Genomic DNA, 27,447 nt, shown 5'->3' with positions numbered 1-27,447 from the left:
TTCGAGGTGGATTCTGTCTCAGGGCCAGTGAGAAAAGACGAGGTTACTTTTCGGTGGATCATTTTTGAAAAGCATTCTCCTAGTCAATGGCCTCTTCGTGGGGTGGATCGCAGTACTGAAGGATTTTGGGTTCAGTTATGTCAGTTTGGTGGAGTTCAAGCATACGTTTCTGATGTCCAGGCAACTATGTCAGTCACCTAGCAAAGCTTGGGTCTCGGTTAGTGAGCTGTGTGTTAGCCTTCATCTTTCTAGGCATGCAGAGGCAAGTGTCTCAAATCACTGGCAGGTAGATGCAAGGCCTGGTTTAAGGCTCTGGCTGTCTTGGGGCTTCCTGTATATATGACAGCATTTGCAGATTTTTAAGAGAAAACATCTTTCCCTCTGCTGCATCTGATATTTTTGGCAGCGACAGGCTAGGGACCTGCTCCATGCCTCCTTTTGAGGGTTTTCTTTCTAATGGAACTTGCTGAACCTTGAATGAGCATTGTTTTCTTGTAGTAACATTTATATAATAGGAACATTTCTGCAAAAGGAAGTGGAATACTCACTGTGACCTCTGCTCTTGGGACAAGTGACATCCAAAATGGTAGAGAGATGCTTTGTTCAGAGGGACAATAGACAAGCCCTTCCAGCCCCTCCTGGGCTCATGGGGTCAGTGTCCTGTGGATGGTTTCCTCCTGGGAACAGGAGTGTGTGATGAGGTATTTTGTGTTTTCTAGGTATTTCGATCCTCTGGGCCCAAGGAGATATTTGCTTAAAACTTAACATTAAGTCAGGCGATGTGGTGCACACCTTTAATCCCAGCACTCAGGAGGCAGAGGCAGGTGGATCTCTGTGAGTTTGAGGCCAGCCTGGTCTGCAAAGCTAGTTCTGGGACAGGCTCCAAAGCTACAGAGAAACCTTATCTTGGAAACATTGTTAGTGGAATTTCCCTTTAAGTCCCTCATCTCAGCAGCCCTCAGTCCAGGAAGTACGGAAGGAATACATGGCTACAGGCCCATGCTGAAGGCCCTCCTAATTTAGAATGTCAAAAGGTGGTGTGCTCCACATTCTAGGGTTGAGGGTAGCCCCTTTGGTAAGTTCGTTAGCACGTCGCTTGCAGACAGAGCAGGGATTCACATGTGATAGGATAAACCTCTTCGGCTCCTCACAGGCTTCACCAGAAAGTGAGCTGGCAAGCAGGCATGGAAGGTTTTTGAGTGTTTGCAATGCTGGAATCACGAATAAGGCATTACAGCTACTACAACCAAGTACTTTCAGCTGTCTTTGGGTCTGGTTTGTGTAGTCTTGATATTACTGTCTCCTGATACAAGGGAGTCTGGGCAGAATTTACCAGCAGTTGGTTCTGCTTACTAATGAGTCTTAAAAGGTAGTCTATTGCCTTCAGTGTGTGCTTGGGCAGTGATGCCTTAGCTGGGCTAGCGGAGCAAATGCTAAGTTGGATGTATGCCACAGGGCCCTGCTCCCACCCACTTGTTGCTCCCATCTGTGCCTTTGTTCACCAACATCTGCACCTTGTCAGGGGCACAGGTAGAGGGATGTTCCTGTCCCTTGCCCTGGGTGTTCAGGTTCTGGTTTAAATCACACCTTTTCCCACAATGCCTGTTCCAGTGCCCGAGACCACACCGCCCTTTGTTTTGATTTGACCCCACTGAACCATAAGATATTTCAGTCATCCGCATGTACATACTTGTTATCATACTTCTAGAAGACAGTGATGGAGTTGTGTGTTCGATCTGGGTCCCTTATAGCTTCTTGTAAGATAATAAGGGGAAGCTTAGTAAAACAGAAGTTTGGGGAGGCAGTAATTGTTCCCTGTTGTAAGCCACATTTTGGGGTGACCTCTGTCACTGTCTGGCCATGGCGGGTTTGTACGTTCCAGGGTAGGGGCATGTGGGTTAAAAATGTTAGGTAGGAGAAAGAGATAAGAAAGAAACACAGAGACATAGGATGGTACCGGGAGGGCAACTCAGTGGATGCTGAATACTGAATTCGCCCATGTTTAATTTTTCTACGCTTTTATACCCCAATAAAAAAGTGGGGGAAGAAGGCAAAGACTGCTTTAACTTGACACAAAGGACAACCAGAACAATTACTTACTTCAATACTTGAGTTATCAAGCCATTATTTCCCGAGTTAAACATTCTGGAGTTTTGGGCAGAATGTGTAGCGAATACACCCTAGACCATGTATCCTATAGGCAGCCTCTCCCTATGTCAAAACCTCCTGTTTTAAAATGAATGAGCAGGAACAGGCTTGAATTCTCTGACCTATGGTCAGGGTGGAGCGGACCCAACTCTGGGGGCTGTCTTAATGTCCAAAACACTAAGTAACTGCACCCCAGGTCAGGGTGTGTGGCCGCACCTGTTATCAACAACTTTGAAAGAGCGGAAAAATCAGCTCAAACTCTCTGACCTCCAGCCAAGGTGGAACAGACTCACGTCTGTCTGTCCACAAAGCTGTCCCAGCTGCAGAGTGCATAAGCCACGTGACTGCTTGTCTGCCACGTGTCTGACCTTCGTGTTGGCTCAAATGGCCATTTCTCCTTTTCTTCCCAGTTCGCCTCTTCCTGGTAGCTGCTGAGTTTTCTCACTTCCTGGCCCTAGGGGCTTTTCTTTTAAACTCTCAGAAAAATTGATTGTCTTCAAGCCAAAAGAAAAAAAAAGGAAGGGAAGGAAAGAAGAAAGAGGAAAGCCTTTTAGGATTAGATTGCTCTTGGGTAAAGGCTGAAGACCTGAGTTCAAATCCTTAGGTCCCAAATAAATGCCAACATTTAGTGCAGGTGGCTGTAATCCCAGCCCTCCTATGGGGAGACAAGAGATTTTCTGGAAGCTCCTGGGCTGGCTAGCATGATACATGGACAGAACAGCCAAGAGAGCTTCTCAAACATGAGGAAAAAATGATACCCAAGGCTGTCCTGTGACCTCCATAAATGCACAGACTCAGAAATCCATTTTTGCCTTGTCCTCCTTAGAGAACTCACTTTTCCTCCCCAGGGTATCCCGCCCACCTTGTGTTGGCTTATGGAAGGCATTCTATAACTGATTGTAAATAGACCAGTGAAGGGTCTTCTGAATCATTCCATATATCTATTTAGACATCATCAAGATAAGTCCACTTATTTATCTCGAATGAATTGTTTAAAAAAATTTATTTATTTTATTTTATGTATAAGGGTGTGTTGCCTGCATGCATACACATGTGCACCACGTGTGTGCCTGGTGCCGTGGATTTCCTGAAACTGAACTTACAGACAGTCGTGAGCTGAATGGAACCCAGCTCCTCTGGGAACACCCAGTGATTTTAAGTACTAGCCTCTCAAATTAATTTTAAATGAATAAATTGCTGGCATCTTACTGAGTTAGCTCTAGAGTTCCTAGCCCTGAGGGTAGTTCCTGGCAGTCTTGCATTAACTTCCATGACTTCTAGAAGTGTTTTTTCTTATTTGTGCTTGGGAGCCTAGCCTTTAACGGTTGGTTGAGCTGTCTCTCCAGCCCTGGAAGTGTTTTCTAAGAAGCAGTTGTAACTTACTAAGCTGTGACTGGGGGGGAGGGGGGAGTGGGGTTTCCAGGGTGGGGAGAAGGAGAAGTGGGGCTTCTGCATTTTGTTGGAGTTTTATTTTCCAAATCTGGTGCCCAACTGTTTCTTCCTCTATTTGTAAGCCATACAGCAGCTTAGGGTTTCCATTGCTGCAACAAAACACCATGGCCAAGAACAAGTCGGGGAGCAACTCAAGCGGGCCTGAAATCTGGAGGCAGGAGCTGATGCAGGTGCCACGGGGTGGGAGTGGGGGAGGGTGCTGCTTACTGGCTTACTTCCCCGTGGCTTGCTCAACCTACTTTCTGGTAGAACTCAGGATGTAGGGATGGGGCCACCCACCCCCGCCCATTGATCACTAACTGAGAAAATACTCTACAGCTAGGTCTCATAGAGACGTCTCCTCAACTGAGGCACCTTCCTCTGCTGACTCTAGCGTCTGTCAAGTTGACACAGAAAACCAACCTTTCTGTCCCAAAACTGTTTTAATTTAGAGTAGGGAGACCTCTATCCAAGTCATAAGAAGTGTCATTTACAAAGAGATGCGTGGCAGGGTCCCTGATTGGGGAAGCATGTGGCTGCCTTCATCGCTTTTAAAAGTAATCATTATGGCCGGGCAGTGGCAGAGGCAGGCGGATCTCTGGGAGTTCGAGGCCAGCCTGGTCTACAAGAGCTAGTTCCTGGACAGGCACCAAAGCTACAGAGAAACCCTGTCTCAAAAAAAACCAAACCAAAACAAAACAAAACAAAAAAACAAACAAACAAAAAAGTAATTGTTATGCCTGAATAAATGCAGCTTATACGCATCTTTACAGAAACCCTACTGGGTTCCACCTCTTCGTTTAGGCGTTTGTACTGAGCCTGTTTCACAGAGGAATAAATGGAATCTCTAATTTACTTAGAGCCTATAAATCAGACTGGGCTACGCGCTCGTTCTTGCTGGCCCAAGAAGAAAAGGAATGTGCGTGCCACTCCGGCTGGTATCCTTACCCACCTTGCCCTCTAATAGAGGAAATACGGTGCATGTGGAGAGTGTCCGCTGGGTGACTTTCCCTTGCCAGGAGCATATTGGAGGGCGGTTCCGTTTTGTTCCAAGACCCTTACAGATCCTGGTGGTGTCTGTGGCATTTGGGACCTTCGCTCTTCCCTCTTGTTTTGGGGGAGGATTTCCTGCTTTAGATCTTAGATGCTTGCCCTACCCTTAGGCCCTGTGAGGAAGATGAGACTCTAAAGAGGAGGTAGGGAGCCCGGACTTAAACTCAAGATTGCGGTTTCTTCTTCGCAGCAGTGTGAGGGACGCTAAGGCGGGACCGAAGGAGAACGAAGGCGCCGGAAGGCACAGAGCAGCCTCTGTCCTACCCCCCTCCTCGCCCCCCCGCCCCCCCCCCCCAGCTCTTTGTCAAGGCTTTCATAAGGAAAGACTTTAGCAGTGAAGAGACTTGAAAATCAGCCAGTATGCACGTGAGCAGGAGTTTTGGAACCTGCGTTTCCCAGTTTACTTCTGTCCCCTAGAGGAGCGGATATGCCATAGCAAGAGAAGGAGCCTTTTGGAATGAGATCGCCACGGAACTGCCGTCCGGTGACCCCAGGAGTTGTTAGCCCTGGGAGCGCTAACAAGAGACGTTCGGCCACCTTTCCTCAGTAGAACAATTAAAAACACAATGAATAGTGAAAAGCAGAATAAAATAATGCTTATTCAAATTGGCCACGTCGGAAAGAAGAGCAAAGAGGTTCAGTGTCCTCTAATCCGTTTTCAGGATCCTGGCATGAAGTTTTTAGGTTTAAATAGAAGGTAGAAAGAATGCACAACTAAGCTGTCCTGGTCAAGGTCTGGTCCTGACCACCACTGTTGCCTCCGTTCCGGTCTCTCCTACAAATCTATCTTAGACGCGTGCCCCACCCTTACCCCTGTGAGGAGGAGGTGGGGAGCCCGGACTTAAACGCAGATCTCGTGGGGTTGGTTCTGCTTTTCCCCTTCCCATGCTGCTGCCTTCTGACTGCAGCGTGATGGGAGTGAGCTTCAGCCTTTTCCATCTCCCAGACTGAGGTTCTGGGGGTAATTCTAATTTCTTGGGGTCAGATATTTCAACAGTCTGATTTAGGGAGGGGGCTATATATGTCTCTAGGATGTTTTTATTTCTGCAAGGTGGTGACAGTTCTGTTGTAGCTTCTCTTGTTTGCCTGTCCTGGACCCAGCCTGGGTATGATTCTGGGCTGTAAAACCTTGCTCACACCCCAGGGAGGGGGTGAGGGTGGGTCAGTGTGACTCAATCGTTCCTAACACCCAGATCTTACAAGGGGAAGATGGGTATCCAATAGGTTATCAGCAGCCTGTGGATCACATCACCATTTCCTTAAGAAGATGTCTGCTGATTGATTAACAATGTCTGTACCTTATATCCCTTCAGTGTTAGCGAATAGAAGTCATTTTAAGAGAGGCTAAAAGAATACAGAATATAACTGCAGTCTTAAAGAGAGGACAAAAGACTTACTTGGTGCATTATTTATTTAATAACGTGTATAAATCACTCTACAATTAAGAGGCTTACGCAAACTATTCATTTGCTTATCTCTCCCCGTTTCTGTGGGTTAGGACTTTAGGAACTGCTTAGGGAGACTGTTCCGTTTTAGTGTCTTTGATGAGGTACCCAGAGTCAGCTGGGGCCAATTGAATGCTTGGTGGAGATTGGAGGAGCCTTTTGTAGGCCATTCATTGGCTGGCTGGAAGAAAGCTGACGCTGGAGGCTGGGGAGAGGCTTCAGTCTTCCCTTACGTGGTCCAGGACCCCGCCTTTGTGTTATAGTACTGGTTTTCCCAGAATCAGTCACGTGAAGGCAAGACAGGGCCAGGAGGAGGCTGTGTCTTTTAAAAAATCCATTGCTGGGGCTCAAATGCTAGGCCTTGCACATGCTAAGCAGGCTTCCTCAACCAGCCACACCCCTGGGTCCCAGGTTCGGTTGCTTTAGGTGGGTTCCGTCCAGGTCCCGTCCAATCTGCTGGTAGCCGTGGACAGAGAAGGCGGTGTAGCGGGCGTGCTCCTTTGTGAGAAGCCTGGGATATGAACGTCACATGTTTCATTACTTCTGAATTACACAGAAACAGAGATGTGGTGGAGATAGATAATGCTAGGAGTCTCTTTGGCTCGTCTCGCTTAGGTGTTTGTTTTCTGTTTTCCCCAGAATATCTTCGCAGGACCTTCACATCCCTGGGCTATCACGTCCATCCTTTCTTGTTTCCCAGCGCGGAAGAGATAATTAAGATTCTTCACCGGTTTGCCGGTCTGCCCCAACACAGAGACTATGACAGCTTCGCGTGCGTTCTAGTGAGCCGGGGAGGCTCCCAAAGGATGATGGGTGTGGATCAGGCTCCCACGGGGTTCTCCTTGGATTATGTCAAGAGCATATTCATGGGGGACGCGTGCTCTCCTCTAAGAGGGAAGCCAAAGCTCTTCTTTATTCAGAGCTACGAGGTGTTAAGTAGCCAGTTGGAAGACAACAGCCTAGAGGTAGATGGGCCGGCAGTAAGAAGCTTAGACTCTAAGACCCTGCATCCTGGCCCCTGCATGGTCCACCGCGAAGCTGACATCTTCTGGAGCCTGTGCACGGCGGACGTCTCCCAGGTAGAGCAGCCCACCAGCTCATCCTCCGTGTACCTGCAGAACCTCTCCCAGCAGCTGGAACAAGAAAGGTAAGCACTGCGGTCCTGACTTCCACCTTGGGCCTCGACCATCTACCACAATGGAGATGACCACTGTGCTCTGTCTGATGACCTGCCAAAGAAAAAGTAATCCCTGCTAGGGTTACTTTGGGATGTGATAGAAATTCAGATAGCGTTATCATCTCTTTGCTTGTTTGAATGTATTTCTTATACTCTGCTAACATGAATTAAGCGTTACCCTAGGTGTGTGTTATAGAAAAAGTACAGTGTGTTTACTGTAGGGTTCAGGTTTGGTCTCTTTGCATAGATGCTTCCACTGAGGGTCTTGGCTTCCACGACTATAGGCATTTAAAAAATTATTTGTTTATTACATATACATATACAGTATTCTCAGTATTCTGTGTGCGTGTATGCCTGCAGGCCAGAAGAGGACACCACATCTCACTACAGATGGTTGTGAACCATCATGTGGTTGCTGGGAACTGAACTCAGGACCTTTGGAAGGGCAGGCAGTGCTCTTAACCATTGAGCCATCTCTCCAGCCTGACTATAGACATTTTTGATGTTTATTAGGAGTTATTTCCCTAAAGGATCCATTACTGTCCTGGAAGCCACAACATCCTTCAGATATAAGATGAATTGACCTTTTTTTATTGGCCCCGTAATTACAATGAGCTACTACGCAAAGGTTTGTATTGTGAGGCCCCCAGACGTCTGTCCAGTTTCTCTCCCGAGTCTCCTCAGTGGCCTGCTGGGAATGTTGCAGCCTTCTAAAGGAGATGCTTCAGGGGCCGGGAGCCAGCACTGGCTTTTGACAGTCTTCCTGTCTTTGTATGTGCGATCCAGGTGGCTTATCACCTAGCTGGTGTGTTCTCAGGAAAATCCAGCTGTCTCTGTGGAAGGAGACTCTGCCAACTTGTTTGGATTGTTTGCTAAACATCTTCCGGAATACTTTAAAAGGGTGGGTTTCCAAGAATGCTCACACCTGCTGGCTCATCTCGCCCTGTTGGCATTTGCGTGGCATGAAAATTCGCCTTTCTCTTTCCCTCCAGGAAACGCCCACTCGTGGACCTCCACGTCGAGCTCATGGACAAAGTTTATGCCTGGAACAGCAGAGTTTCTTCTAAGGAGAAATACTATCTGAGCCTGCAGCACACCCTGCGAAAGAAGCTCGTCTTATCTACGTGAAAACCGGAAGCCCTCCAGGTTCTTGGAGCATAGGCCAGGGTGGCTTAGAGCTGGCAAACCTCCTGATCACTTGGGTGCAGGCCTTGAAGGTCATACTGGCTCTGGTTTTGGAGCAAGTCCTGCTTTCTGATTCTCTTGTGAACAGGCATCAGCTGTAGCCCAGCCGCCATGCGTCTCCACTGGGATGGCAAAGTGAGCCTCTCCTCCTTAAGTTCCTGGGCCAGATGTTTCAGTACAGTGTGGAGAATGGTGAGATATACCCATTGCTTCTTGGGGTTATCTACCAAGATGTACTATGTTATCCTAAGAGTTATAGTCTGTGGTTCAAGATTTGAACTATGACACCTGAGTGTACCTTAAGGAGGAGACTTGCCTGGGTTCATCACCTTTTTGGGAAAATTGGTTCTGTGTCAAGGGTCATTAAATTATTAGCTTATTAAGTTATTAGAAGTATCCATTGCCTCATGAACTTCTTGGCATTATTGCTCTTGAATCTGAATATTGGATTTGAATTTTTGTGAGCTAGCTTCACATATACGTAGTTTTTTTTTGTTTTTTGTTTTTGTTTTTTTTTTTGAGACAGGGTTTCTCTGTAGCTTTGGAGCCTGTCCTGGAACTAGCTCTTGTAGACCAGGCTGGCCTCGAACTTACAGAGATCTGCCTGCCTCTGCCTCCTAAGTACTGGGATTAAAGGCCTGAGCCACCACCGTTTGGCTTTTCTTCCAAACACAAATTTTATTACGTATGTTTAAAATTTACAATATGATGTTTTGGAGCACATAGAGACTGAAAAAGGTCAACCACAGTAAAACAAATCAGCTAACCTATAATTTCATATAGTTTTCTGTGACAGGAGAGGACTATGTCTATTTATTTATTAAATACTATTGAAACAAGTGTTGTAATAGGAGCAGCGGGCTGCTTCCCGCCACCCGGCTAGCTTTACCCGAAATAGTTACACGGAAACTGTATTCTTTTAAACACTGCCTTACCCATTAGTTTCAGCCTCTTATTGGCTAGCTCTTACATATTGATCTAACCCATTTCTAATAATCTGTGTATATAATAATCTGTGTAAGAATCTAAAATAAGCCCAGGATGTGGATTACCAGGGAAGATCTTAACCTGCATCTCTCTGGAGTGGAAGAATCATGGTGACTGTCTGACTCAGCTTCTTTCTCCCAGCATTCTGTTCTGTCTACTCCGCCTACCTAATTTTCTGTCCTATCAGAGGTTAAGCAGTTTCTTTATTACTTAACCAATGAAACAACAGATAGAAAGATGACCCTCCTCCATCAAACAAGTTTGGAATTGTAGCAAAAGTTCTGTTGTACCAGTAATATGGTGGGTGAGGCTAGAGGAAAACAAGGGCCAGTCTCGGGTTTAGTATGTAGTAGCCATGTGATGAGATTGTGTGTGTGTGTGGGGGGGGTAACCACCTTCCCCACCCCCAGCATCTTCCAAAATCTCAGACAGAGTGTAGGAATATGTATGTCACTGTGCTCACAGAGAAGCACTGGAGAAACCAGAAGTGTTTAAACATGCAGGCTTGCCTGTCTGTCAAAAGTTGACTGAGGTTTCTGTCCCACCTGGTCCTGCAGTTGTTCAGTCCCAGAGAAACACACAGAGGCCTGCATTAATTATAAACTGATTGGCCCAGCATCTCAGACTCTTCTTATTAACTAGCTCTTATAATTTATAGTAGCCCATAATTTGTGTCTGCATTTGCCATGTGGCTCGGTACCTTTTTAGGTGAGGCAGTCACATCTTGCTTGGTCATCCTGCCTGTACTTCCTGCCCTGGCTACTGGCCAATCAGCATTTATTAAATACGATTGACAGGGGGTACAGACCATGGTCCCACAGCAGTCAAAATTAGAGGATATGCAACCCATTTTCCTCCCAGAAGACTGGGGAAGTGGTGGCTAATAGCCTGGTGACCCCTGTACTGTCTGTACAGCCAGGCCACACTGCCTCCCAAAGACCCAGATGTTTACCTCAGTCAGTCTAGAGCTCCAGCCTCCCCAGACCCAGATGTTTATCTCAGTCAGTCTAGATCTCTCTCCTCCCCCAGACCCAGATGTTTATCTCAGTCAGTCTAGATCTCTCTCCTCCCCCAGACCCAGATGTTTATCTCAGTCAATCTAGAGCTCTTTCCTTCCCAGACCCAGATGTTTATCTCAGTCAGTCTAGAGCTCTCTCCTCCCCCAGATCCAGATGTTTATCTCAGTCAGTCTAGAGCTCTCTCCTCCCCAGATCCAGATGTTTATCTCAGTCAGTCTAGAGCTCTGCCCTCCCCAGACCCAGATGTTTATCTCAGTCAGTCTAGAGCTCTGCCCTCCCCAGACCCAGATGTTTATCTCAGTCAGTCTAGAGCTCTCTCCTCCCCCAGATCCAGCTGTTTATCTCAGTCAGTCTAGAGCTCTGCCCTCCCCCAGACCCAGATGTTTATCTCAGTCAATCTAGAGCTCTCTCCTCCCCAGACCCAGATGTTTATCTCAGTCAGTCTAGAGCTCTCTCCTCCCCAGACCCAGATGTTTATCTCAGTCAGTCTAGAGCTCTCTCCTCCCCCAGACCCAGATGTTTATCTCAGTCCATCTAGAGCTCTGCCCTCCCCAGATCCTTATCAGGAGCGTTGTTTACCTTGAGTCTGCTTCTTCAGTTAACCGAGAGCACCTGTCTTTATGGAAGATGCTACTTGTACCTTACAAGAATTTTGATGTAGTCATGTCTTATGTTTTTGATGTACACAGGGAACTGAGTTAATTATCACCAGGAAACCTTTCTCCAAATTGTGCTGTGCTTAGAAAAGTCTAAAACAAACTACTTGGTGTTGAACTCTTGAAGTTTGAGCAACACTGACTACCAAGTCATATTGAACTGGCCTTCCTTCCAGCTTCATGTGGATTGACACTCTGTGGATCATGGTGTTTGCAGAGACTCCCCACAAAGAGGAAGTGGACACAAAGCCCCACCCCATTTAAGAAAATATGTGCAATAGATGCCTGCGAATAAGCAAAAAATCAATTTCTCCAATGGACTGTCTATTGACCACACTCCAGGGCAGTCCCCATGCCCAGGAGTAGTTGGCCAACACAAAATAGATTCCATTTTGTGTATGTGACTGTAGTAATAAGGGCGGCAGGGCTGCGTCCCCAACACCCCAGCCGCCTGCTCGGCTAGCTTTTGCCCCGAAATAATTACACGGACACTGTATTCTTTTAAACACTGCTTGGCCCATTAGCTTTAGCCCTTACTGGCTAAATTCTGATATCCCGATCAACCCATCTCTAATAAACTGTAGCACCGGTCTTACCAGGAAAGATTCTAGTCTATGTCCATCCTGGGTTGGAGCTTCATAGCGTGCATCTGCCTGGGAGCTGGGAGCATGGTGTCTCTCTGAGGCGTCTGCTCCCGAGAGGAGAGCTGTCGAGTCTGAGCTCACTTCCTCTTCCTCCCAGCACTCCATTCTGTTTACTCCACCTACCTATGTTCTAACCAATAAAATGGGCCAAGGCAGTTCCTTTATTAGCCAATGACCTTCCTTCATCATGTGACCATTTTTAAAAAATCTTTTTACTGTTTTTTCCCCCTTTCTTTTCTTTCTTCTTCTTTTTTCTTGAGAGAGAAAGAGAGAACATGAAGGGAGGTGGGAGGACCTAGGAAGATTAGGGAAGGAGAAATAAGGCTTCATAGGACGGTTGCAGGGATAAAGTGTGAGGTTCTTTACAACCCTTTTTGAACTATGCTCTTTTTAACACGGACTGTGTCTCTTGGCCGCGCCATGAAGGGGCTGTTTCGGAAGGACCAAATCAAGCTTTGAAATGTTGGTGGGGTTTGGCAGGTTGAGATAGAGAAGAGGAAATAAACCAAGAGAAGGAACGGATGAGAAAGATGCCCAGTACGGTTAGAAACCTTGGGTATAAATTTTAGCTGGCTCACGTGTGAGTAGCTATGAGTGGTGAGCTAGGAGGTGGATGTGGTTCAGATGTGGAAAACCTGGAAGGCCAAGTGTCAGGGAAACTACAATAATGGGATTTTTGATCCCTTCTATGTCACTTTTTCACACATTAGGTTTCTTTTTTTTCTCACTGAGTGTGGTTCCCAAGGAAATATTTTAGACATACTGAAAGATAATGATATAGAAATCAATGAATAAGCTTAAATCAAATGCCCTAAACATGAATGTTCTTATATAATAGCTTTTTAAGGCTCTGGTCCTAAGTGTAAAAGTGTAAGTATGGTTCAGAGCCATAGCTAGCCAAGCACTCAAGTCAGTATAGTGATACTAGGCTACCAGTAGAAAGGAACTTTATGTATTTAAAAAAAAGATTAAGAGTATATGTATAAATATATAAATTGCCAGGCTTTTAAACACCTGGTCCCAGTTGGCTGTGCTGTTTAGATGATGTAACCTTGCAAGAAGGAGTGTGTCACGGGAGGCAGGCTTTGAGGTTTCAGAGTCTTAAGCCACTCCCAGTTTGCTCTCTCTGCTTAGATACAAGTGCTCATCTTCCCGATTTCCCTTCTATATCTTTGCTACACTGTCAAGGACTCTAACTTTCTGGCACCGTGAGCATAAGATTTTTTCCCCTATAAGTCGCCGTGGTCTTGGTGTTGTTTTTTTTTTTTTTTTTTTTTTTTTTTTGGTCTTGGTGTTTTTATCACAGCAATTAAGAAGGAACAAATACAGTAGGTATTGTCTTCACTATTATTTCTTCCCACTTTATGGATGGAGATGACAGAGCAAAGTACTGTCAGCAGCTGCCTAGAATCACCCCACACCAGGGTCACTGTAAACAGAGTCACGCTGTGGCCCATGAGACATGGGCTTTCCACAGAGGGTTATGACCTGAGCAGTGTTTATACAGCAAATGCTCATTGCTAACATTACATGAACGAGGCGTATAAAACATGAAATAGCTTGTCTAGTATGTTCATAGTGACTGTTTTTGAGGTAAAACCAGAAACCCTTCTCATAGGTCAGAAAGAAACATATCCTGAAGTGGAATAGGAACGGCAGGATTGTGGCTGAGGATGTCTCTTGTTTTTGTTTTCTAAATTTTCATCAATACCTGTCTGTGGTGGTCTGAAAGAAAACAGCCCCCAAAGGGAGTGGTACTCTTAGGGGCTGTGCCCTTGATGGAGGAAGCGAGGCATTGTGGGGTGGGATTTGAGGTCTCTTGTGTTCAAGATTCCCTCAGCGCTGCTCAGTCCACTTCCTGTTGCCTCCTAACCAAGATATAGCCAGCACCATGTCTGCCTGCATACCGCCCTGCTCCCCGCCGTGATGATAATGGACTGAACCTCTGAACTGCAAGCCAACCCAATGAAAAGTTTTCCTTTGTAAGAGTTGCTGAGGTCACGGTGTTTCTTCACGGCAATAGAGACCCTAAGACAGAAGTTGGTACCAGGGACTGGGATGTCGCTGTGATAGGCCTGATCATGGTTTTGTTAGGAGGAATTTGGACTTTGGTACTTTGGGTTACAAAAGCAGCAGTGGATGCTTTAAGTACTGCTCAATGGACCATACCAGTAGGAACGTGGAAGACGATGGTGCTGATAATGACCTGAACTGTCTGGGGTTTGAGCAAGATGTCTCAGAGAGAATTTTTATTATTTTTGTTATTATTATTATTATTTTACACATATCAATCCCAGTTCCCCCTCCCTCCCCTCTTCCCGCTCTTTCCACTTTCCCCATACCCCACCCCCTCTCTGCTCCTCAGTGACGGTAAGGCGCCCCCCTTGGGTAGTCAAGGAATTTTGTCACATTGCCACATGGAGGCAGGACCAAGGTCTTCCTCCAGAGAAGAAGAATTTTAGTACATTGCCTAGAAATTGTTCTTGAGATATTTTGGTGAAGAATGTAGTTGCTTTTTGTCCTTGTCTGAAGAGTCTGTCTGAGGCTAAAGTGAAAAACAGAAAATGTGGGCCAAGATTATTTTTTCCCTATGTTATTTTCTAGAAATTGTAGTATGTTTGCATTTTGTGACTCTGTGATAAATTTTGAATTAATTTTGTAAAAGGTGTAAAACTGGTATGTCAATTGTTTTCGCGCTGACTGAAAAAGCATTTTCCTATTGAATTGCTTTGGTCCTTCTCAAAGGTCAGTTGCTTATATTTACAGGGTCTATTTGTGGACTTAGTTGTGTTCTATTGATTCACTGATGTGTTATTTCAGCACCATACTGTCTTGATTGCTGTAGCTTTATATTAAATCTTGATGTACTTGATACTAGGGGATGGTGAGTTTGACTGTGATATGTTTGTTGTTTGTTTTGTGAGGGTTCTCTTTCTTTTACAAGGTCTTACCATACATGGTAAGATCTGGAATTTATGATACTCTGCCTTTGCCTCCTGAGTGCTGGGATTCCAGGCAATAATAATCCTGTCTCATTTTAAGATTTCTCTATTATTACATTAAAAAAAACTTCAGATTTTTTTTTTAAAAAAGGTCTGTTGTCTTTAATATTTAGCAACACAGCACATGCATGACATAATATGTGTTTTGTCTTCCTTTTATTTATAAGGCCATATCTTCATGTTTTTATACGATATCAAAGCCACATTTTTTTTTCACTATTTCATCAAAGGGATAAACAAAACAAAACCTCTATTGGGTTGCCTTGCCCAGCCTGAATACAAGGGGAGGCACTTAGTCCTACTGTACCTTGATACGCCTTGTTTGGTTGATACCCATGGGGAGGCCTGCCCCTCTCTGAACAGAAACAGAGGAGGAATGGATGAGGGGTGGGTGGAGAGGAGGTGGGGGAGGAGGATGGGAAGAGAGGAGGGTGGGGATATTAAGGTTGGGCTGTCACATGGCCAGAGTCTAGAAAACAGGACTGGGGAGTCATTTTGGGTATTTGAACTCTGGGAAAGGACAGTCTATGTATAATGTCCACATTCGCCCCCGTGAACCCTGTGTGGGGGCCATGCTTTGCAGAGCAGTTCTTGTTCGGATTTTCCTTTTTTTCCCATTTTGTTCTGACTCTGTTGCCCCCACTGTTGGGCCCTAAAGCCCCTCCAAGGAGGTGGTCACCCCAAGAGACACCCACAACTTGATTGATGCAATAGCAAGAGGAATTTTTATTCTGCCGCGGCAGAGGTCCCCCAGCCTCGAGAGGAGAAGGATGACTGCTTTGTCTATTACAAGCTCTTTTAAAGGAAAAAAACACAAAATCAGGGAGGGGGGGAGTACAAAATCAAAGGGAAAGCCCAAAAATCATTTGTCTACTATTTTGACTAGTTCATTTAACGGTCAGCTAACTCTACTTAATCAATGTTGTAACAGTTACAAGGAGGAGCCTTGATCAAATGTCATGGTTACAAGGAGGAACCTTGATCAATGTTATGGTTACAAGGAGGAACCTTGATCAATGTTATGGCGGTTACAAGGTCGTCTCACCCCAGTTCCAGGGTCCGGGTCTATACAATGGAGATGGAAAGTACTCAAAGCTCTCGTGCACGTGTTGTTGGTTACCAGGGCCCTGGTTCCCAGGAAGGGGGGTGCAGTAGTGCTAAGGTGCCTCTAAGTCTTTCACCACCTCCCATGTGCCGGGATGACAGCTTGCACCACCTGGCCGGGCTAAGACAGGCAAGCTTTCTACCACTTGAGCTCATCTTGAGTCTTGATCTTTCTTTTCTAAAATTTATTTTTACTAGCGTCTATTTGCTGTGCCAAATATATACACACATACACACACACACATATATACACACGTGCATGTATATATCTATATACGTGGGTATACACACATACGTATATGTATATATATCTTTATATATCTATATAGATACATATACATATGCATGTATCTATATACATGTGTATAGATACACACATATATGTATATATATTTATATATGTGTATATGTATACACACATACATATATGTCTCCATCCCCCCAGTACCCACTCAGATATTCCTCCTGCTCCCTGGCCAGATCTTCAATAGTTCCCCTTTTTTCCTGCCCTCTCCTGAATCCCACATATGAGAGAAAACATGATGAGCTGGGCTTCCTGAGTCTGGTTTATTTTGATTAACATGATGATTTCCAATTCCATCCATTTCACTGCAGACGACACAGTTTTGTTCTTTATGTCTAAAATAAACCATCCACATGGAATGCTTTCTTTTTTTAAAATATTTATTTATTTATTTATTTTTAAGATTTATTTATTTATTATATATACACAACATTCTGCCTCCATGTATGCCCACATGCAGAGGACGGTGCCAGATCTCAGTATAGATGGTTGTGAGCTGGTTGCTGGGAATTGAACTCAGGACCTCTGGAAGAGCAGCCAGTGCTCTTAACCGCTGAGCCATCTCTCCAGCCCCTATTTATTTATTTATTATGTATACAATATTCTGTCTGTGGTGCAGGCCAGAAGAGGGCACCAGACCCCATTACAGATGGTTGTGAGCCACCATGTGGTTGCTGGGAATTGAACTCAGGACCTTTGGAAGAGCAGGCAATGCTCTTAACTTCTGAGCCATCTCTCCAGCCCTGGAATGCTTTCTTTACTCATTGATTTTTTTGGGGGTGGGGGGGAACCTCAGCTGATTCCCTAGCTTGAGTATTGTGACTATGCCCAGCTGAGCAAGGGTGTGGAGAGATTTCTTTTTCTTTTTAATTTTTTTTGAGACAGGGTTTCTCTGTGTAGCCCTGTAGACCAGACTGGCCTTGAACTCAGAGATCCACCTGCCTCTCGAGTGCTGGGATTAAAGGAGTGTGCCACCATTGCCCGGCAATGAGAGATTTCTCTAGTAAACTGAATTTTATTCTTTTGGATATGCCTAAAGCGGTATGGACAAATTATATAGTTTTTTTCTTCTTGCTTTTTCAAGACAGGGTTTCTCTGTATAACCCTGGCTGTCCTAGAACATACTTTGTAGACCAGGCTGGCCTCTAACTCAGAGATCTTCCTGTCTCTGCCTCCCAAGTGCTGGGACTAAAGGTGTGCGCCACCACCATATAGCAATTTTATTTTCAATCTTAAGCATGTTTTGTCTATGGTTGTGTTTTCTCCATGTATGTCAGTGCACTCCATGCATGCTTGCTGCCTTTGGGGGCCATAGGAGGGTGTCAGATCCCCAGGTGGTTGTGAGCCACCATGTGGGGCTGAGAATTGAAGCTGGACCCTAAGCTGGGAGGTGAGAGCATATGCCTCTAATCCCAGAACTCGGGAGGCAGGACAGGCTCCAAAGCTGCACAGAGAAAACCTGTCTCAATAATATGTGTGTGTGTGTGTGTGTGTGTGTGTATTCATATAAAGGATTGAATAGAGACCTGAAAATGTGAACTATTAAAGGAAAATGCAGGGGAACCTTAAGATGCAAGGTAGGCAAAAGGCTTCTCAAGTACAACTTCAGTATTGGAAAATACTAGCAAGAATTCTTCAATAGTATTTTATCAAATTGAAAGTCTTCTGCACAACAAATGGAATAGCAGAGAGGACAAACCACTTACTGGGGGAGGGGGGGAGGAGATAAACCTGTGACAGCTACTCATCCAAGAAGGAATTAATAGCCAAAATATAAAATGAACTCAAAAGTTAGACAATCAGAACAAATCATCGGATCAATCCGTAGGCACTTTTCAACTGAAGATGGACAAAAATGATCAATGAATCTAGGAAAACATCTTTAGCCATCAAGGAAGTGTCAATCAATCAAAGCTATGGAGAGTCTCTCTCATCTCAGTCAGAATAGCTATCACAGGAAAACAAAAATCTTTAAACAAGACTGATGGCAATGGAAATCCATATGGAGTGACCCCCCCCTCAAAAAAATTGAAACTAGCAACAGGAGAGAGATTAACCTTGGAGTCATCTCTCCAGCCCTTATTTTTTTCATGTTTTACTGATTAGCTGAGACTAAGAATAATGTTTGGGGTATTAATGAGGATGGACAGAAAGGACAGCCTTTCTTCACCCTTGTTCTTAGAGGACATGTGTTCATCCCGCCCCCACCCCCACCCTGTTCAGGATGATGTTGGCTGTCAGTTTGTTGCACGTAGCTTTTACTCCGTTTAGGCGTTATTGCAGCAATAGAAACTCTTTAAGTCAAGTAGTAAAGGCAAAAGAGCCCTCTGAAAAACGCTGGGGCAGCAGTGTGGTGAACCGCTGGACAGGGCTCAGAGGAACTCTGAGGTACTGAGGAAAGGAACCGGACGGGAGAACTTGGGCGGAGTGCACCAGTTCTGGGCACAGAACTGGACGAACCTGCAGCTTTATTGTGAGAGAGTAGCTGACTGAGTGCGTGGCCACCAAAGAGCCGCTGGGGATCAGGAGCCTGCCCACACAGAAACTGCTACAGATTTCTCCTAGTGACAGCAGTAGGGTTGCCCTCACGTTCTGACTACCGGACCACAGGAGCAGGGAAGGGAAATTCTGCCCTTGGCCAGTCTTTTCCCGGCCTTTGAGCGCCCTCTACAGATAAAGTTTAAGATTGTGCGGGATTACTAGGGAGGTCCTCTACAGATGACAGGTCACACCTAGGAGGCTGTCTGAGCCCTAGAATAGTTAAGAATAGGGCCCAACAAGAATCGTAAAACTTACTGAAAACATTTCTCATATTTAGAGGGTACTTTGTTTTTTTTGTAACTCAATTGCATGGCTTCTAAGCTTGGACTTAGGAAGTGGCAATGCTGTGTTACAACGTGAAAAGCGTGGGCGAGCCTGCTGGCTACAATGTAACAAAACAAGATTAAAAAAAAAGAATTTGCAGTGAAGAAGCAGTGATTGAAACTAGAAGGCGAACCCACCTTGATTTTGTAGATGAAAGTTAATCTCTCTCTCTCTCTCTCTGTACATTTGTCTATACTTGTGTTACCCTGAATATTAGCCATATTAGTATTCCAATGTATGAATTCCATTGATTTTTTTTTCAGGGTAATCTCAAGGGCAGAAGTTATCAAATGAGTGATATTTTTCAAACAATAAAATAGTAAATGACAAAGCACCGAATCAGGCAACAAGAAACAAGTGTGACTGAACACCCCAGGAGGCCGGGGTAGAGGAATGCATTCCCCTCTGGAGTTGTCAGTGGCTTGGGCGAAGGTTTGCCCTGAGCTGTTGACTCCTAGTCCATCCTGTGTCTGGACTGGCCTGAAACCTGGCCACAAGCCAAGCTTCCTGCCTCCCTTTCTCTCCCGGGCAGCAGGAAGAAGCTAGCTCCTAGCTGCTAGTGGGGAGGGAATTAGTGTCCCCAGGGCGCCTGCTTTGAGTGAAACTCTAAGTCTCATATATATACCATCTTACCTCCTGGGCTAAGTAGTCATTTTCACAGGCAGAGACTAGGTCTCAGTGAAGCCAAGGAAGGTGCCTGGGTTTGTAGTGAGAGGCGGAGCCAGGATTTGAATTCAGAACTGTCTGGGACTAAAGGTCAAGCTCATTCCTCAGTGTTAAGGAGAGGTGGGAGAGGAAGGCGGGGAGAATCTTTGGGGACACTAGAAGGGAGGGGAGCGCCTCAACTTGGCATCAAGTTGAAGTCTTGTGCCAGCAAAGAAGCCAGAATTCCAGCCCAATTAATAACTGCTCCAGTTGTTAATTCCTTTTCCCACCCCAGCCATAAAACTATAATTTTCTAGGTCTGTCGCCAGAAACCAGGTTATAGGAAAAGGTACGAAACCCTTTGTGCAACTCTTGAGGGTCCCGGTTTAACTTTAATAGATTCAAATTTTATTCAAGGCATTTCCAGAGATACCTTATAGTCTCACTGATTGAAACTGAGAAAATGGCTCCACAGTTGAGAAGTCTTGTGTAAGCAAGGCTTCCTGAATTCAGATTCCCTAGGACCAGTGAAAATCAGGGCTTGACTACGCATGTCTGTACCCTCGGCATTTGCGGAGGGGAGCAGAGACAACTGGATAACTGGAGCTTTATAGCAAGATAACCGAGCAACGCGTTCAGTGAGGGGCCCTGTCGCACGTCTCCCTCTGTGCCAACACCTGATAACAACTACTTCATTTCTTTTTGATTTCTTGGTTTGGCCTGTGAACAATGTACAAGCGTGCAAACATTTAGAAAATTTTCTTTTCGTTCTTCCGTTGTAGTGAATCCCTGGCCATTTCCACCCAGATCCACATCTTTGGCAGAATCGTGGGTATCTTGCATCAGACCTCAGACCGTGGTTATTCCCCGTCTTGAAGTTCATGCCCTTGTGATGAATTCCTGATTGTTCCACCAGAGGGCAGCAAAGAAACATGAACAGGGGAGCGAAGGCCGGAAGGAGTTTGCTGGCTGGAAAGGTCTCCAGGGAGTCCCGCAGAGGCGGTGCATGCCTTTAATCCTAGCTCTTGGGGAGGCAGAGACTAGTGGGTTTCCGTGAGTTCGAGAGTAGCCTGGTCTACAAAGTGAATTCCAGGACAGCCAGGGCTGTTACACAGGGAAACTCTGTCTCAAAAAAAGGGGGAGGGGGTTGAAATTCAAAGACAAAGCGCCATACAGAGATGTTTTTTGAACTAAAAAAAAAAAAAAAAAAGAAATCAGAAAACTGAGCCAATATTGACTTTCAAACGTAAAATTTTTCTGAAAGCACAGCACAGATACACACCCTACACATACAGCACAGTGAACCGACTTTCTATTTCCCAGTCAGCGAGCACAGGCTTTCAGCAAACAGTTCTTCTGCCTCAGCCTCAGACACAGGCAAACCATGCCTTTCTGCTTCTTCTCAAAACCGTTGGTTTCACTTCCTTTTCTTTTTTTTCTTTTTCTTTTTTATTTATTAAGGATTTCTGCCTCCTCCCCGCCACCGCCTCCCATTTTCCTCCCCCTCCCCCGATCAAGTCCCCCTCCCTCATCTGCTCGAAGAGCAATCAGGGTTCCCTGACCTGTGGGAAGCCCAAGGAGCGCCCACCTCTATCCAGGTCTAGTAAGGTGAGCATCCAAACTGCCTAGGCTCCCCCAAAGTCAGTACGTGCAGTAGGATTCACTTCCTTTTCGAAGGGCATGCTTTTCTCAAGAGATCTGGCTGGAAAGTGTTCCTTGCACAGCAGTGAGTGGCCCTGCATCTTCTTTTAAAATAGCTTTATTTTGGCTGGAAGACACATAGCAAAGGTGGACATTGAAGTTGACAGCAGAAGTCTCTTATTTCTGCCGTTGACGCTTCGCGGTCCGCTTTGGGCAATGATGTGGTCAGAAGCAGGTTCAGGAGGAGAGGTGTTTTGCAATCTCATCAAAACATCCTTAGTATAAACTTTGGGAACACTAGGAAGGGTTTGTATGAAGATGCAACAAACAGAAACTTGCGGTCGTTTTAGTAAGGATGTCCTCCATAGGCACTTGTATTTGAAACTTGGTTCCCAGTTGGTTGGCGCTGTTTGGGGCAGTTTAGGTGATGCAACCTTGCAGGAGGAAGTATAATGCTGGGGTAGGCTTTGGGGTTCAACGCCTCACACTGCTTCTGGTTCGTTCTTTCTGCTTTGTGTTTGCATTTGAAGACAACGTGAGCTCTCGGTTTTCTCTCCTGCTGCCGCGCCTGCCTGCGGCTTGCTGCCACACTTCTCTGCCAGGACAAACACTATTCTCTCTGGAACCATAAGCCAAATAAAGTCTTCCCATTCTAAGTTGCCTTTGGCCATCACGTTTTAGCGCAGTAACAAAAAATAACTAATACATACACCTTAGGCTATGTGTATGGACGAGTTAGGGTGGCCTCACTTTGGAGGTGGCATTTCAAGCCGGGACAACTCAAAGCAGAGGGATAAACAGAAATGGGAGAGAGAACAACGTGGTATTCTTCTGAGGTGGGATGCTATTGAGGGAACCTCCAAAAGAGCCCCGAGAAGGCTTGGGGAATCTTTCAAGACAAGTGGAGAACTTGTTCCATATATGGGGGTTGCTTAGAGACTTCAAAATAATTGCACAGAAGGGTTACATTTATCCACAGCCCAGCCGGCATGGAGACATTCATTCTCTAGGAACGCCAGTTCTCACAGATATTTTACTTTTGGGTTATGACAAGCTTCTGGAAGGGTTCTATAGACAATAATTAGGCCCAGGTGTGGCGATGCACACACATCTGTAATCCCAGCATTTGGGAGGCTGAGGCGGCATTACCTGCCTAAGTATGGTTCCAGCCTGGGCTCTGGCATTCCTAGCAAGCGAGGCTTTATCAAAGCCTCCAAAGGCCAATCCAAAGGATCAGTAACAGTGAAAAACAGAGAAGAAATATGTATGCAAAAGTGTCCTGCTGGGAAGAGGAACCAATGGGGAGAGCCAGTGGCACCCAAGTCCATCTGGGGTCTTGATAGGAGCTTTAGGCTCAGATGGAGGGCTGGGGGGTGGGGTAAATGACCAAGCAGTCCTGGTCAGACTGGGGCCCCGCCCACCACTGATCCTTGTCTCATCCTGCAAGTGGTTGTCTGAAGCCTGTGAAACCTCTCTGGGAGACAAATCTCCCTTCTAGCTGGCATCCAGCGTTAGCCTCTCTCTCTCCCACCATAAGATTCACGGGGGGAAATTCTAACTTCATGGAGAACCAGTATTTCTTTTTAAAACTTCATTACAAATTTATTTACTCACTATAGTGTGTGTGTGTGTGTGTGCACATGCGTGTGTGTGTGCATGTACATGTGTGTGCGTGTGCGTGTGTGGTATGTGCCTGGGAGTAACATGGAACTTACAGGAATCAGTTCTCTCTTCCTGTCATGTGGGCCGCAGGGATCAAATATTGGTTGTCAGGCTTGGTGACAGACTCCTTTATGAGCTGACCCATCTTGTGAGCCAGGACCATTATTTCAACGAACTGATGACCAAACAGAGGGACACGATGACTCTTTACAGAGAATCACGTCTTTCCTGCCAAGAAGATTACAGAAGGAGGATGGCACCCACTTTGAGGCCAGCTTGGTCTACATAATAAGTCCCAGGCCAATGTGGGCTACATGGTAAAACTGGCCTGGCAGAAATAAAGATTTTCTCAAGAGACACTTGTGTCTCTCAGACCATCAGATTATTAAACAGTGGATCTCAAAGAAGTAAGAATTTCTCTTGGAGTCTCACATTGAGAGAAGTAAAAGGGGCCATCAGTTTCACTTCAGGACCCAAAAGGATGGGCTTGGGGAGCCTCTGCATCTCTCCGTCCCTCTTCCTGATGTGGCCATGTTGAGTAAATTTCCTTTTTCTCCTTTCCACTCTCAGTTGTCCTATTAAGGACAACTAACCAAACCTGGGTGTGGTCCCCAAGTTCAGTACAATAACAGATCCAACAGATCCTATCTCACAAAACAGGAAGAAGTAAAACAAGAAAGGTTCCTTTCCCCTTTCTCTGTCTTCTCCTGGTGCCTGGATATCTCCTACATTGGGCTCATTTGCACTTGCTTGTAACCACGTGTCCGGTTTCCTTCCACGGTCTTTGCCCTTTTCATCCCTTTCACAGGCATCTTCTCAGTGAAGCACCTCTGGTTCACTACACTGGGTGGCTCCTACTCTAGCAGGGCTACAAAGCTTCTGGTGCCTTCGTGGCCTTCAGAGCCATCTGGCACAGCGTTTGCCTGTTGATAAGCAAAGAGAAACTCATGAAGCCTGGTTCTTCCTGGCCCTCCTATGCCTTTTCGGTGAATCCCTATTCTCAGAGCCCCTTGGAGGGACTTGAAGACCCTTTTAGTTTCCTGTTCTTGTGGCCCTCTTTCTTTCCGAGAGAGGAGAAGCCGACCAATACGCCGTCTTGTGGGGTTTTGTAGTTTCTGTTTGCTTGTTTGTAGGTAGAGCCTCACTACATAGTCCTGGCTGGCCTTGAACTTGCTTTGCAGACCAGGCTGGCATCAAACTCACAGTGATAGGCCTGTGTAACATTAATAAGAACCAGAGACAGAAACTGGGGTTCAGTCTGAAGGTCAGAAAAGCAAAACAGCCAGCCACTGGCTCTTACCTCTACCTCAGTCCAGAATGGTGATCCTGCCTCCAGGAATTTCAGAATGAGATTATGTCTGAGAGCTGTCTCCTCCTGTTTTATATTCCACTCTAGTGCTGGGATTAAAGGTGTGCACCACTACTGCCTGGTTTTTATGGCAAACTAGCGTTGCTACTGGGATTAAAGGTGTGTGTCACCACTGCCTGGTCTGGAAGGCTGACCAGGGGGGTTGTTTTAATCTCTGAACTCCAGGCAAACTTTATATTAAAATACAGATGAAATATCACTGCACATCCTCTTCCATGCGCCACCATGCCTGACCTAGGAAGAGATCTTAAAGTAGCTCTCAGATTTTCCTGGAGCCCTCCTGACACTGAGATGCTATTTGTAGCCCATGGGAGTCAAGTATAGTGAACGAGGAGGCAACCACAGTGCCATCCAGGACCAGTCCAACCCGGGGAGCTAGCAGGTTCTGCAAGGCAGAGAAAGACCATATTCGTCTTTGACTTTGGGTGGTAGATTCGAGCAGATTAAGTCAGGCCCACGGAGTTTATCAGGTGTGGAAGGATGTTGGGAGGCTTTGTGGAAGAGCGCTAGGGTATGTAAATGTCATGACTCAGAGAGGGGAGGACAGAGAATTACAGAGAACTAATTAAATCAGCACCTCCCACCCACGCTTTGTACCCAGCTTTGATCTGGTAGAAACGGCTAAAACATTTCTGTGCCGTTTTAGACGAAATCGCCCGTGTTTTACTTTGGTGCCTGCTCAGTTGTGAACCTGTGGGGTCGCCCGACATTCGCTCTGAACAGATGATAAAGGACTTCGATAGCTCTTTACCAAGGTTATATTTATTAAGGGAGGGTGGTTCAGGATGTCGCTCTGTCCTGCCTATCTTTTGGAAAGGTTTTTCTATATAGTGGTTTAATGCTAATCCATGAATGTTTTGCAGATTTGAAAAACGGCTGGAGACACAGCCAGGTGCAATGTACTTTCTCCTAACCCACAGCTCAAGCAGGGCTCGGTTAATTCAAAGGAAGCAACAAGAACAAAACCCCAAAAGGCACCATGCCAGGGTGGAAAGGGACATTCCCAGAGTTAAGCTGCCAAGAAGACTCTGAGACCAACTAGCTTCCTAGGTCAGCCACTGGCAGGGCTCAGTTTAGTGTGTGGTGCTGGTGACTGGTAGCTTCAGCCACAAGCAGTCTCTTTACACCGAGTCTTTCCAAAGACCTTGGTCAACAGGAAGCTGCACCAGGAAGCCATGGTTGACTCTGTGTTTTGAGCTTTCCTTTTTGGATATGTGATGGGCACCATATATAGTCAGACTGGTTTGGCCTTATCAGTGTTGTGGTTTGATGACACGTCCCCCATGAGCGCTTCGTCCCTAGCTGGTGGTGCTACCTGGGAAGGCTGTGCCAATGAGTTCCTGGGAGTGGCCTGGCCCCTAGCCTAGCCTCTAGCCTAGCCCCACTTCCTGATTATATACCCAGCCTCCTGCTTCGACTGACTCTATCCCTTGAACTGTAAGGCAGAATAAAGTCTTCCTCCTTTAAATTGCTTCCTGTTGGTCATCTTGTCCCAGCAATAAAAGGCCATGCACCTGGTAACAGCAGGGACAAACATAGAAGTCTCATACTCTATGTTCCCACGTCCTCACTGGACCAGGGGACCATAAGGGTGGCTGCCACCATTCCAGTTTGGAGTGAAGCAATGGGTCTGAAACCTGCTGATTCTAATGTGGTGGGTCAGCGATCCTTATGGAGTGTGTGTGTGTGTGAGTGTGTGTGTGAGTGTGTGTGCATGCGTGTGCATGTGTGTGTGGTGGGTCAGTGGCCTTTATGGAGTGTGTGTGTATAGTGGGTCAGTGGCCCTTATGGAGTGTATGTGTGCGTGAGTGTGTGTGCATGCGTGTGCATGTGTGTGTGTGGTAGGTCAGTGGCCTTTATGGAGTGTGTGTGAGTGTGTGTCAGGGGGTCAGTGGCCCTTATGGGTATGGACTGTGGCTCTTTTCCTGCCAGCTTCCTGCCAGGTTATCCTCACACCCTGGTCTTTTGATTTTCCATGCTTTATAACATAGCCTTGTTAATAATCTTAAATCTTTTTATGTCCCTGTCTGGGGGATACGGGAATAAAAGACAGAACAAGCCTGGTCTAGTGTCACAAGCTCATAATCCCAGCTACTTGGGAGATGGAGGGAGAGGGATATTAAACCAAGGTCAGCCGGGACAATTTAACCAAGAAGGCCTCTCGAAATAAAACGTTAGAGGTCTGGGAAGATGGCTTAGTGGGTAAGGGAGCTGGCTGTGCAATCTAATGACCTAAGTTCAGAGTTCCAGCACCGGTGGGAAGCATGGCCTGTGGTCCCCGACACTGGGATTGGGGACTCTCTGCATAACCTGTGGCCCCCGACACTGGGATGGGGGCTCTCTGCATGGCCTGTGGCCCCCGACACTGGGATTGGGGACTCTCTGCATAACCTGTGGTCCCCGACACTGGGATGGGGGCTCTCTGCATAACCTGTGGCCCCCGACACTGGGATGGGGGCTCTCTGCATGGCCTGTGGCCCCCGACGCTGGGATTGGGGACTCTCTGCATAACCTGTGGCCCCCGACACTGGGATGGGGGCTCTCTGCATGGCCTGTGGCCCCCGACACTGGGATGGGGGTTCTCTGCATGGCCTGTGGCCCCCGACACTGGGATGGGGGTTCTCTGCATGGCCTGTGGCCCCCGACACTGGGATGGGGACTCTGTGCATGGCCTGTGGCCCCCAACACTGACATGGGGACTCTGTGCATGGCCTATGGTCCCCGGAACTGGGGTGGGGACTGCATCAAACTACCTTTGCTGGTAGTTTGAAGTCCAGTGTGAAATCACTTACTTTCTTCTTCAGAGTGGCTGGAGATTGGGCATTGGTGCGGTTTTTTTTTTATTTTTTTTATTTTTTTTTTATTATTATCTGCCCTGGCTGATCCTGGATCCTGCTAGTTCTAATCTTTCTGCCTCCACCTCCCTAAGTGCTGAGATTACAAGCGTGCACCAGGCATCCATCCGGTTTACCCATCCGATTTACACCGTGTATGTTTTCTGCAGGCAAAGCAAACACTCCACCCCACAGCCATGATCCTGGCCTGTTTCAGAAAGGGGGTGGGGGGAGAATAAGGAAGTGCCCTCAAGAATTGGCGGGGGCTCCTAAGGC

General features: G+C 46.3%; 1 protein-coding gene across 6 annotated transcripts in view; it reads left to right on the top strand.

Moving 5' to 3' along the window:
• Nucleotides 1-14,837, top strand: part of Cflar (CASP8 and FADD like apoptosis regulator) — a 51,095-nt gene extending 36,258 nt beyond the window's left edge. For 4 of the 6 annotated variants that reach the window (XM_075956346.1, XM_075956348.1, XM_075956349.1 and 1 more), the window contains 2 exons: nucleotides 6,717-7,224; nucleotides 8,247-14,837. In XM_075956346.1, coding sequence (XP_075812461.1) covers nucleotides 6,717-7,224; nucleotides 8,247-8,382 — 644 coding nt within the window. In that variant the 3' untranslated portion in view covers nucleotides 8,383-14,837. Of the gene's footprint in view, nucleotides 1-3,662; nucleotides 3,771-6,716; nucleotides 7,229-8,246 lie in introns of those variants that run through there. The other 2 variants (XR_012908853.1, XM_075956350.1) reach the window with 2 other exon arrangements.
• Nucleotides 14,838-27,447: the final 12,610 nt, after the last annotated feature.

The sequence above is a fragment of the Microtus pennsylvanicus genome, chromosome 22 (assembly GCF_037038515.1).
Source record: "Microtus pennsylvanicus isolate mMicPen1 chromosome 22, mMicPen1.hap1, whole genome shotgun sequence".
NCBI lineage: Eukaryota > Metazoa > Chordata > Mammalia > Rodentia > Cricetidae > Microtus > Microtus pennsylvanicus.
Note: the sequence above shows the minus strand (reverse complement) of the source record. Positions and strands in the feature narration are given on the sequence as shown.